At 40.8% G+C, this 12,486-nt stretch overlaps 1 protein-coding gene across 1 annotated transcript; it reads right to left on the bottom strand.

The window, feature by feature from the left end:
- Positions 1–2,408: 2,408 nt before the first annotated feature.
- LOC147124128 (homeobox protein orthopedia-like) lies at positions 2,409–11,854 on the bottom strand. The gene is made up of 2 exons (XM_085997786.1): positions 11,222–11,854; positions 2,409–5,338 (listed from the first exon to the last, which is right to left on the bottom strand). The coding sequence occupies exons 1-2, from the start codon at positions 11,627–11,629 to the stop codon at positions 4,835–4,837; spliced, it is 912 nt and encodes a 303-aa protein (XP_085853912.1). The 5' UTR covers positions 11,630–11,854; the 3' UTR covers positions 2,409–4,834.
- Between the last annotated feature and the right edge of the window lie 632 nt (positions 11,855–12,486).

The following is a 12,486-nucleotide window of genomic DNA, read 5'->3' as shown; positions in this document are numbered from 1 at the left end:
TTAATTCCAAACATAAACTGTATCAGTCCATTAATGTAATTTCTATTGTCATTATCCTCAAGGACTTTTAAATGTGGCTGTTACTATACTATGTAGCTCAGGTCATTACTGAAATTATAAATTATAATTTCGAAATTAAATATAGGAAATATTATTCCCTAGTTTGAAAAGTGTTAACAATTTCCTATATATGTTTTAAGTGTCATCTAAAGTTGGTCGTGCCGAAGCAGGGTTAAATATTCCATGCTAATCTAACGAGTAATCTTTAGTCAGAGTCCTCCTGTCATTTGAGGAGGTTGGCGATTGCCAAACCACTATAACAACCATCCTGATAGATTCCAGAAGGCACTTCAAAAACAAAAATAAAATATATTATGACTACTTAACAGAGATAAATATATTTATTTAACAAGTACTTGGTGATTATATCAGAGAGATTTACCATGTTGCGTGTATTCGCTCCGACAGTTGATCAGCAGTTTCACTGCGAGGCGGGAGGCACACTTACAGCACAGGGAGTGGCTGTTCGCTATTAATTCATGCTAGCCCTCTGGGCACTCATTCTGTTGCCCTTGGGGAATAGTTTCAGAGGGGAGAGCCGTTTATTGTGTGTGATAATAACACAGGCACATAGATCCAGAGAACAGGCGCACGGTATGAGCAGTGGCTCCACCACAGAGAATGCATGAAGCCAATACGGCTGAAAACTATCTGCATGTAATCCCCAGCTGCGGCAGCGTCCCTCTAGGCCTGAAGCAAACAGTAACTGACCATAATGGCACATGACACTTTTCTCATCCATAATTATAATTAGGATGCTGGTGATCCTTAACGTTCCCGTGTTTGGCAAACGATTGTCCTTATAATTGCACCAAGATTTAGTTTTCCGGAAATAGGATCCTCTTAAAACTCTTTGCTAGCAGCCTGTGTCGAACAACTTTTCGGTATAGACCATTTATTTTCTGCACACATAGTAATATTAAACTAAATTTGAGCAGGATCTTGTAGTGTTAATTGTCCATAGATTCCTTTATAGATCAGTTTCCAACAAATCCCTTTGTATTTTACATTCCCAAAACCTGTATTAAATCGCTTGACTTAACCTACCCACAGACTTATACTAGAACTAATGTTTGCTATTAAAATACAAATTATGATCAAATAATTCAAGGTTTGTTGGGCAAAATGATCTTCGGGTACGCAGAACCCATCAGAGCCACAAGGCGTGGAAGATTCTTTGGTAAATACCTCAACTTACATGTAATAACTGCGTATGTTACATGACATTTGGTTAACTTTGAACAGTTTTAATGGATTGCACATTTGAGAATTACTTTGCCAAGTTATTTTAGGCTGTTTCATTTAAAATGCTACAGTGGTTTGTTTGATTCTGTTGTGTTACGTTACGTTTTGCAGGCAAACGGACTGTCAATATTAAATTGCGATATTATAGTTACAAAAATCTCGTCAAATACACTCATGCAAATAAATGTAAAAGTCTTGAATTTAACCCTTCACTGGCATGGTGTGAAACTGGTGAAAAAATGTCTGTGTTTCAATCTCCTGATTATTCGATGGAAGTTGTAAGAGAGTTCAGCTAAAGCGACAGAACTGATTGTGCTCCCCTCCCATTGATGTATAGCGCTGGCGTCTGCAGGAGGGAAATAGAACTGGGCTAACCAGATATAGGTTACCACTATTCCGCAGCCGCCCTATTCCTTGAACGCCGATGTAGGTTTAAGTACAGCTCCTTATTTGTCTATTGTTCTGGCTCTGTACTTGCTTAAAACTGTCTATCTCTAACATCTTCCAGTTCTGATGAAAGGTCATCGACCTGAAACGTTAACTCAGTTTCTGTCTCCACAGATGCTGCCTGACCTGCTGAGTGTTTCCAGCACTTTCTGCTTTTATTTCGGATTTCCAGCATCCCTCAGTATTTTGCCTTTGTTTTCGAATTTGTCCATGTTATGCTGGGATTTCCCCCCCCCCCCCCCCCCAATTCAATAGCAAAATACTGCGGATGCTGGAAATCTGAAGTAACAGCAGAAAATGCTGAAAACACTCAGCAGGTCAAGCAGCATCGTGGAGAGAGAAACAGAGTTAGCGTCTCAGGTCTGTGACACTTCGTCAGAATTTTTTTTTCAATTGGTGCGTCAATTCTTATTTCGGCCCCTTATCAACTAATGGTCCACTAATCCCCAAAAGATAAACTATAGATCTTCTTCGACCTGAACTCCTCGATAATGCCACCGCAGCATCTGCTGTGCAATGTCTTGCATATAATATGCGGATTGAAACCCATTAGCAATCGATCAAAACATCCACCTGTGTTGCAAGTTAAAATCTGCCTCGGTGTTGCGTGTAGGTAACTGGAGAGACATCAAATGAGTAGTACTACAAAGGTCAGCTGCCGTCTTTATTAATGGACATATAAAACTTGACACTTCAGCATTCAAAACTTATTTGAAGACAATACGTGCAAAATCTTCAGAAGGCTGCAAAGATACACAAGACTAGGTCGAAAACTAAAAGTGCAAAGAAACTGATAGGTACAATGTTCCGATGCGTTTGAAAGCAGCGAATGTAAAAAAAGTACCCTTGCTCCTAAACAGCACCCCGCTCACTTACTATTGGTTTCATTTTGATGTAGTATGTTGGTTACCCATTCTTTGCAAAAACTAACTTCACATGCTTTCTATGATCTGGAGCTTTACTGAATTCTCCCCGTTATAGAAGACTTTTAAAAAAACACATTTTTGCCTCCTGTAACGATATGCTGAGGTAACAATCCGCCTGCTTTGATGTTCTGCTCTCGTCACTTGTTGGTGAAACACAGGTGAAAAGGTTGTGCAAAAACTGTAACGTCGAAACTTTGTTTTCCTGCAATGCATTGCATTTGTTTTTATTCAATTCATTTATTGAATTTCCACAGATCGAGTTTCACTTTTTAACGCTTCTGACGTCTCTAAATACAAATAACTGTACATGAAATCATAGAGCTTTTCATATAAATTCCGTTACAGGTTTAATACACATTGTGTATTAAAAACATTTGAAAATAATAACCATCACTTAGTTGCTAAATTGGGCAGTGAGTAACAGAAAAGACATTCTTATACTTCTGTGCTCTTTTAACTGTGTCATTTTTACAATTAATATTTAGTACGTTGAAAGCCTAGGCAACAATTAACCAGTGCGTGGAATTTTTAACAGTTATGAATTGCCACGTATCAATTTGTGGTCGTTTGATAATAAACATAACTGCGATAGCTTTGCTAGTTCTAACACTTTATTTAAACAGCATACAGTGCCTTATAGATTCGGAACTGCAGCTGACAGTTAAAAAGGCACAGAGGATAATCGCGTGTTCTCAGAAAGGGAATGTTAAGCCAAGATCACACACTCCGAAAATGTGAAGAGAATATTGTATATTACATATTCAAAATGCAAGGTTTTTTTTGTTTACAATGAATAATTTTTAACTTAGCGCAAAAAAATAATATTCAATAACAGATCAAACATTTATTAGGAAATCTATGTTCAATAAATAAGCACAGACAGTAAGTTAAAACATATCACAAATTGACCAATGTATAACCAGAATGGTTATTCTACACAAAAAACATCCTATATCACAGCTTTGATCATTTTGTTCACATGAGGCTTCCGCCCGATGGTTGATTCTGACCAGTTCATGCAGGCGAAGGTGTAGGTTGTGGGTTATGTGGTTCCAGGGTTCGAAATACTCACGTGCACATCGCATGCTGATAACCTCCCCCTCTGCATGCTGTGCAGGTGGCATTTTTTTTTGACTGAAGAATTTCTTATATTTTAAAACCAAAAAAAAAAAGAAAATCACCCAAATCATGAGCTACGACCAAGGAGAAACAAGCCTCCCGAAGGCTTGAACATAGTGCATTGAGAAAATACGATTAGTCAATACCTGTTCTTGCAGTGTCCCCTCGTCTTAACCTGGCCGCTGAAGTGCAAGACTAGAGTATGCTTCTGTGTGATCTCTACGGCGAAAAAAAGATCCTCGCTGCATTGCAAATCAAAAGGCATTTGTCCAGCCAATTGTTCAAGATACAGAGGCAACACTGTATGGGCCAATATCACCGATACATTGACCGTCCAGCCTCTTTATTTATGTAATCGAGGGTCTTGAGTCTAGGTCAATTGAAATTTTCATAAATGAGATAGATTTTTTTTGTTGGGTAAGGGTATCAAGGGATATGGAACCAAGGCGGGTGAATGGAGTTGAGGTACAGATCAGCCAAGATCTCATTGAATGGCGGAACAGACTCGAGGGGCTGAATGGCCTACTCCTGTTCCTATGTCTTAGACAAGAATAGTCAGGAAATCGGAGAATGACGCATCGGCAATGGCCGCGAAGTGCATGGAAATGTAAGAAGACCGGGTTGGTGAACCCTGCCCGCTAATTATATATTAATTATATATATATATTAAGAATAAAAATGTGCAGAAATTCAAAGCAAATAAAAAGATCCCCTAAAGTTGGTCAGAGCTCCTTCTTTGTGTGATTTAACGTGTTATTGCAACAGGTCAAGTCTAGTGATCTGGAAATGTAATTCAGAAAGATGAGGCAGCTCAGAGTTCCAGATCACCGCCATTGATCAGAGTTCTTGAAGTTGAGTCCATGTTGTGTTCGCTTTGTCCCTGGTGCCTCTAGTGTGTTCTTTACATATTAGTATTTTAGAGTTTGACCAACCACCCTCCCTCTCCCTCCCACCTCCTATTCGCGTGTGGGTACTGAAGGATGTATTTCAAATCCTGAGTCGGCTCCCTGGCTGCTGGCGAGAAGGGGGGAGCTGCATTAGGTGAAGCTCATGGAGACTGTGTGCTCGAGTGCTTTGCGGCGCAGGGAGGCGATGCTTGTCCCCCGCCACACGTCGCTGTCCGGGGAGCTGCAGAGCTGCGGCGAGCCGCCCGTCACGTTGCTGGGGCCGGCCAGAGAGGTGGGCACCATGCCAGGGAAAGTGGGCTGGTAGATATGGGACTGCAAGCCCCCGCCGTTGGCGCTGGCGAGGCTATTGGAAAGACCCATGGAGTTGGGTGGCCCTCCGAGGCTGCACTGGGACAGAGACTGAGCCATGGCCTGCTGCCTGCCCAGGGCTGGGGGCAGCTGCAGCTGCGAGACCCCCATGCCCGCCGTGGCCCAGCGGGTATCGTTGGCGTGGAACGAGCAAAGGCCGTCGCCCATGCCCGCGCCTGGGAACTGGGGCAGTCCTGGCGTCGGCAGCAGCGTGCCAGGGGCACGGAACACATTGGTGGTCTTCTTTCGCTTCTTCCACTTGGCGCGTCTGTTCTGAAACCAAACCTGAAAGCAGAGCAAAGAGGGGATGGTGATCAGAAAGGAATGAAACAGAATGACACAACACGAGTGAGGGGCATGCATCCTGTCAATATCAGTCCTTAGTGATACCTCATCCATGTCTTTGTTATCTCTAGACTTGACTATTTCAATGCACTCCTGGCTGGCCTTCCACATTCTACCCTACATAAGTTTGAGGCCATCCAAAACTCGGCTGCCCGTGTCCTAACTCACACCAAGTCCTGTTCACCCATCGCCCCTGTGCTCGCTGACCTACATTGGCTCCCAGTTAAGCAGTGCCTCGATTTCAAAATTCTCATCCTTGTTTTCAACTCCCTCCATGGCCTCGCCCCTCCCTATCTCTGTAATCTCCCCTAGCCCCAAAATCCTCTGCGATATCTGCGCTCCTCTAATTCTGCCCTCTTGAGCATCCCTGATTATAATCGCTCAACCATTGGTGGCCGAGCCTTCTGTTGTCTAGGCCCTAAGCTCTGGAATTCCCTGCCTAAATCTGTCCGCCTCGCTACCTCTCTTTCCCCCTTTAAGACGCTCCTTAAAACCTACCTCTTTGACCAAGCTTTTGATCACCTGCCCTAATATCTCCTTATGTGGCTCAGTGTCAAATTCTTTGTCTTCAAATACTCCTGTGAAGCGCCTTGGGACGTTTTACTACGTTAAAGGTGCTATATAAATATAAGTTGTTGTTATTATTGTTGCTAGTGAGACAACTGGGAGCAAAGAGAGAGTGTGCAAGTATCAGCCGGGGTAATACAAAACCCACATTACAGATTATAGAATATTCTCTTAACATAATCGGATGATGGGATCCCAGCGAGTCCTGATGAGGGAGGTTGGTGGAGAATTGCTCATTCGTTTTACAGGAGCTCATGAAAAACAAGGCTGGGGGAGGGGGAGGGGGCTCAATTTTTAACTGACCTAACCAAACGCTACACCCTTCACTTTTAGCCCGCGCTCAAGAGCTGGATAGTGCCCAATTGCACCGATTGGGCCAAACTATGGAATGACATAAGAACTAAATGTATGTTCCAATCTCCAGAAAAAAATCCCTCATTTCTTATTATCTGGCGGGGGAGGGGGGGGGGAGGAGGGGAGACCTCTTTTTGTCACGTGGGGGGAGGGGAGAGATCAACTCCCGCAAAAAAAATGTGCCTCTTGAGAAAGAGGGAGAGGTATTGGATCTGGTACAACTGGGGAAATAAGAATTGTGAAAACATGTGTTAAAGACACAATTAGGCAGTCAAACACTTAAAGTGGAGCAAATTAATTCTACCACATGGAAAAAAAGTTGTTCTGGAGGCGGGGAAGTAATCGCATCAGTTTATCTGGGAAGGGTTGAAGAGCCTGTTGAAGCACAAGGGAGAGTCCTTCACCATGTATTAGGTGTACTTTTAGAACTTTCTAAAGTTGCCTTGTAATTAATCGATTTTCCGTTAGTACATAGAACTCCACTTCAGCACAAATAGATATACAATTAAACGCCGGATGAAATAAAATAAATATCCTTTAGAAAGATGTTGAATTACAATACTGTCATTCTATCTTGCAATTTCCACCCGGAAAGAGGCAACAGCCGGGATATTTAACATAATATGGACACAAACGATGTTGAACCTGTCCTGCAGTAATTCGAGGTGTCGGAAGGGTTTGGAGTATGGTGTCTTTGAGAAAGGCTGTATTTAACTTTCCAACATTAAGGACGGTATGCAAGTAAGAGGAATGCACTCAAAAGTGAACATCGTTGCAATAAATAGAACTGAAGCAAACGGCGTTTAAAATAGCAGATTTTTTTTTAAAGAAAATGGATGTCTTAAACACATTAACCTTTAGAAAATCCGGCGAATTCAGTGAGGCGACACCCTGCTTCTGGGATTGAAATACGAGCTATCTATATCTTGATTTTGAAAATAAGAATGATTCTATTCCATCTAATATAAAATGCAAGATGGGCAAGAAAAATGAACTGTACAAATTATGCAAGATTAATTCATGTTAATTTTGCAATAGCTGTGAAATAATTTAGAACCATGAGTATAATAAATAATGCCCAGTTATTTATCACCAGAATGCAAATAGTATTGAAAGAATGGTCGACAGGTTGTAATCAAGATCAAGACTTACAGAGGGCGAAAATAATAATAGAATTCATCTATACGTTAAATGGTACTGGCTACAGTCTGGGAAATAAATAGGCATTTATATTAAAATAAAATCTTTATAGTTAAGAAGGGTACTTTGTGCAAAAAAAGAGATCGATACAGACCAAAAACAGCTACTGTAACTGCAAGTAATACAATCTGACTGCTGCCTAGGATAACATTTTTAAGATAAAAGCGGTTCTATAGGTATTTTTTGTCTTTCAACCTCCATTTATAAAAGCTAATGAATGGCATACCAACGCTTTTAACGGATGTGAAGTCGTTTTAGAAAATAGTGTTTAGAATGTTAAATTTTCCAGGAAACTGTTGGGTTTATGAAGACCTCATTGTAATATTTGTGATGATTAATGCGGGGATTTTGTGTGAAATCTGAAGCTCTCGATGTGCTCAGAGCACAGATTCATTCTGGCCAGCCAGCCGTGAAATCCCAGCGAAATTCATTACACTTTAATAGTGTTAGAGAAAATGCAATTTCTCATTCCATTAGAAAAGTAGAAAATACTTTCAACTTGTCGCCTATTAAGATGTGGCAGGTGACGGGGCATTGCATATCTACAATATAGAGAGGCAGCTTGTACTGAGAATTAAAACACAGAATTAGGAAGAAAAGATGAGATCTCAAGGATCACTGTGCAGCGGTTATTTCACTGATATGGGTTTTATGTAAATAAAGTATTGAAAGCTAATTAATACATGCTGGAGACTAATGATTATGCTGATGATATTGTATTTTATTGCATGATTTGCATTATTTTCACATTGTCATTTAATAAACCATTTCAGACGACAGATGATTCAGAAACGGGCTGCCAATAATTGTTCGTGTGAAATATTTTAAGTGAATAAATAAATTTCGATATTCGTGTGGCATGAATGTAAAATGATAATAAATCCCCCTTTTTGTTTATAGTGACTTAGGAATAGTGTGACGTGAAACAATGTATGTGTGTGTGTGTTTGTGTGTGAGAGAGAGAAAGAGAGACTGGGTTTGTATCTCGCTTTTGTTCGTCGGGTTCCTGGAAAGAAAAGTGATTTATGTTGTAATGTGTTATCTGTGGAAATTGAATAAACTTTAGATAATGTCTCCTTTTGTGGGAAATGACAGGAACGCACTTCATGGCAAACGTTAAGAAAAGGTAAAGAAAAACAACAACAACGTAAGATTAAACCAAGGAAAGTGACCGTTTATATAAACACGGGTCAGCACACCTCTGCAAAACCACACATAATAATTCACAACAAACGGAAGAATTGTCCCGCGTTTGAGAAAATTGATCTTGGCAGTAAGATGCAATGGAAATATTTTTCAAATATCTTTCAACAGAATTGATCATTAATAATGCGTTCACATTTTGTGTAAATTCGGCCAAAATATGAAACCCATATGTTTTCCTAAATAAATGAATAAACATGATCACTATCGGCGGAGTAGTCTACCCAAATTCGGAAATTGTAATCTGTGGCAATCTCGCTGTAAATACTAGTCAAGCATATTGTGACCAGTCACAGGCGTCCCTTCACTTAATGCTTAAAACTAAACACATGTTCAGGGCTAATATTATAATTTGTCATCCCTTAGGCAAACTATTGAAAATTAATTTAAAACTGAACACTGAACTATACCCTGGCTTTATGTGCGAGGTGTATGGTACAATCACACTGTTTTTATTTTGAACAGGGCCCCCTAATTTGGTCTTTTTAACTTTCAGCTCTAACGGCGTGAGGCGCTTTACATCAAGTTTATTAGAAGGCTGTAATATTTTAACACTAATTTAGACCTGAGTTCTAACCGTAAAATATTGAAGACCCAATACCGAAAATAGCCCGTGGATCTATTTATAGTTCCAGCAAATCTGAACTAACCTTTTATATCAAATGTTGCACGTTCCGATTTAACTCTGTCTTGTTATAATTAATTTTATTCAAATCCTACATTTTGGATTTGAGTTCAAAATTTAGATGTCATCCAGTAATAAACCAGATGTGCCAAAGTGCACTTGAACCCGTTCCGTTTCTTTGTTCGAAATGTTGATTATTGTCATTTCTGACTGTGCTTCGGGTTGTTTGGATTAAGCTCTCTCTGGATTGTGTACTTGTAAAGATTCGGAATTAAAAGGTGGGCATTCTGCTAAGATTTGGTGTGCAAATCTTCTTTTCACTGAATGAGAGGCGCCAGAACTTTTGAGTCACGTTTATTTACCTTGAATACAAAACGTGCGCCGTACTTATTAGGTGCCTTCTCCGTGCAAACAGCTAAAATGTAATTCTTTACACTTTCCATTATCTGCTTTATCATCAGATTAGAATTGCTATCATTTTAAATCATTGGCCAGCAGTTGTAATGGCCAGTGTCAGCAGTAATTACAGATAGCCGCTCCGGGTGATTTACTGATCAACCCTTTCGTCAGAACCCGGAAACTCACAAGTCCCCACGTCTCTAAAAAAAAGTTTCCTTCTGCAGTCACCGTTCACAGCCGCACGGAGATCAGTTTCATTGGCTTGCATTACTTTAAGAGGCGCAGGACTTCGGGCACATCTGTAATTCTTAACACCACAACCATAAATCTTACGGTTCGAACTAGAAGCCGACTGAATAGTGAGAACCTCCTTCAACTTCTGAAAATGCCGAATTCCACTAATGAACTCGAACCCTGCTTGTATTTTATGTTGTAAAGCTACCGTCTGACAATTTAATCAGAACTTTCTATAACGTACATAATTATTGCTCATCCTAATTCTAAAAAATATTTTCACAAGTGTTACGTTTTGAGAACTTAAATTTCAACTTTATTTTATGCGATTTGTTACTTTGATTTGGATTAGATTTTGCATTCCACCTTTACACAAATTTTTACTTTCTAACGTTTAACATTTCGCTTCATTTTTGAATGTTCAGCAAACTTTGAAAATATTTAAAATTCCACGCCTGACAATGGTATTGTAAACTAAATATATTCTAACCGCTTTGCAGAGGCGAGCGACCAGAGATCGAAGTTTAGAAAAGTCAATGTAAGTGCGTTTCAATTGTCACTTCCTTAAAGATTATTCATGGTTTAAAAAAGATTAATGTTCTCTTTCTTTTAAAAAAAGTATAGTTGTTGTAGTAACAGGGACATTCTGAAGACCAACTTCATACATTTCACAGCTTAACATATACACACATTGGGAGTCTATTAAACTGATCCCCTCCTGTATCAGATTATTGAGGACTCCGTCGCTGTTAGAATTATGTGTCTAACTGGAAACTGAATGAAAAATTCCCCAAAATCTGATGCTGTGTTTGTACAGACACCGGGTGCCTTTCAACTTCTATCTTTCAGCAGCCAGTCTTCATCCTGACTTGATGACGGGTTGTTAATAACCCGAAACCTTGTCAAATTCTGCTGACGTCTCTTCTGTTCTACGTTCTGGAAATTGCATGGTCGCTTGTTATTTTACTCAAACGCTGATTAAATAGTTTCAAAGTCTGCAAATATTGCCTTGACTTTTTCCAGAATTTGATAGGAATACTACAACCTCGTTAAAAGTAACTTTAAGGATTAAGCTTAAGGAAATAAGGATTTCACACTTCGTACACAATTTTCGTTCCCATTTTGGAAATGGGATTGTTTAAGTTCTTATTGCACCCCCCCCCCTCCCTCCCCTCCCCTCCCTCCCTCCACCCCATAGGGATTGCTTGCCTTTCTCGGGAGATGTGGCCGCGTTTTCTTACCTGCACTCTGGACTCGGTGAGGCCGATGCGCAGAGCCAGTTCCTCCCTCATGAAGATGTCGGGATAGTGGGTTTTGGCGAAGCTCCTCTCCAGTTCGTTCAGCTGAGCCGGGGTGAAGCGGGTCCGGTGCCTCTTCTGTTTCTGCTGGCTTTGTTGCTGTTGCTGCTGCTGCTGCTGTTGCTGCTGTTTGTCCGGGTCTTTGCCGCTGGCCGAGCCGCCGCCGCCGCCTCCTCCTCCCGGGTTCGATCCGGCCGAGGTGATGCTTTCCCCCGGAAGGAGGGTCGCACCTTCCACCGTGTCTGAGCCCGGAGGGCAATCGCCTGGGTGGCCCGACTCTGAGCCCCCGGGCCCCATCCGGCACTTCACCGCCTCCCGGTGCCCGAGCAATTCAGCCGCGGCATCTTTCATCCCTGGTGAAGAAAACAAAACAAAAACAAATACAAATCAGATAATGATCCCCAAAAAAAGAGAAAAAGAAAAAAACTTTCCACCAGCTGTTAATATCAGTGATAGATTTCCCTAACTCAAATAACAAGCACAATTCCGTTAGATTGATTCTAAATCAAATTATTGCAGTAATTTGAAACTAAAATAATTACTTTTAGATAGAATTAACTAATTTTCGCGGCATTAAAGCAGAATAACGAGGAGCCTGTGAGTGGAAGCCGCTATCCAGCAGCCCCCGGTGGCTCGTTCCTAGAGAGAGAGATTTTTCTCTTGGAACGGAGTTTTGCGCAAACACTCACCCAGGCGAGCGTCCAGGAGGTCGGCGTGAGAGAGCATGGCGCACCGCTCCAGGGTGAGATTCCCCCTAAAAACCGGAGAGGTTTTTTTTTAAAAATACAAAAAAAAACTACAAATTTCTGTTTGTTGTAAAAGGGGGTCTCTTGCATTATAATCTCCTTTAGAGGGACGGGGTGGTGCTTAACAGTTGAATGAGCCCATGAGCAGCTCCAAATCAGGGGCCAATCAAAACTCAACGTTGCAAATGTCAGCGCAAAGTGAGACTCCATTACGCATGCCTCAAGGCAGCTCTCCCCAACCACTCAGAAAGCACTCGGAACATTTACAATTCTATTTCTGCTTTCTAAATCTGATTTATTAGCTTTCAACGTCAAATATTATGCCTTTAAATGACCTGTTCTAATTTGGATAATAGATACAAACCAAACATAATAAAGCCAATATTACAGGAATTATATTTATCCAACTATACCTTATCTGCTCACTTCCTTTCGTATCCCTTAATGTGATCTATTATGATT

This window comes from Somniosus microcephalus, chromosome 1 (genome assembly GCF_052327205.1).
Source record: "Somniosus microcephalus isolate GS21.2 chromosome 1, FLI_Smic_1.0, whole genome shotgun sequence".
Taxonomy (NCBI): domain Eukaryota; kingdom Metazoa; phylum Chordata; class Chondrichthyes; order Squaliformes; family Somniosidae; genus Somniosus; species Somniosus microcephalus.
This window is presented reverse-complemented; position numbering and strand designations above follow the sequence as displayed.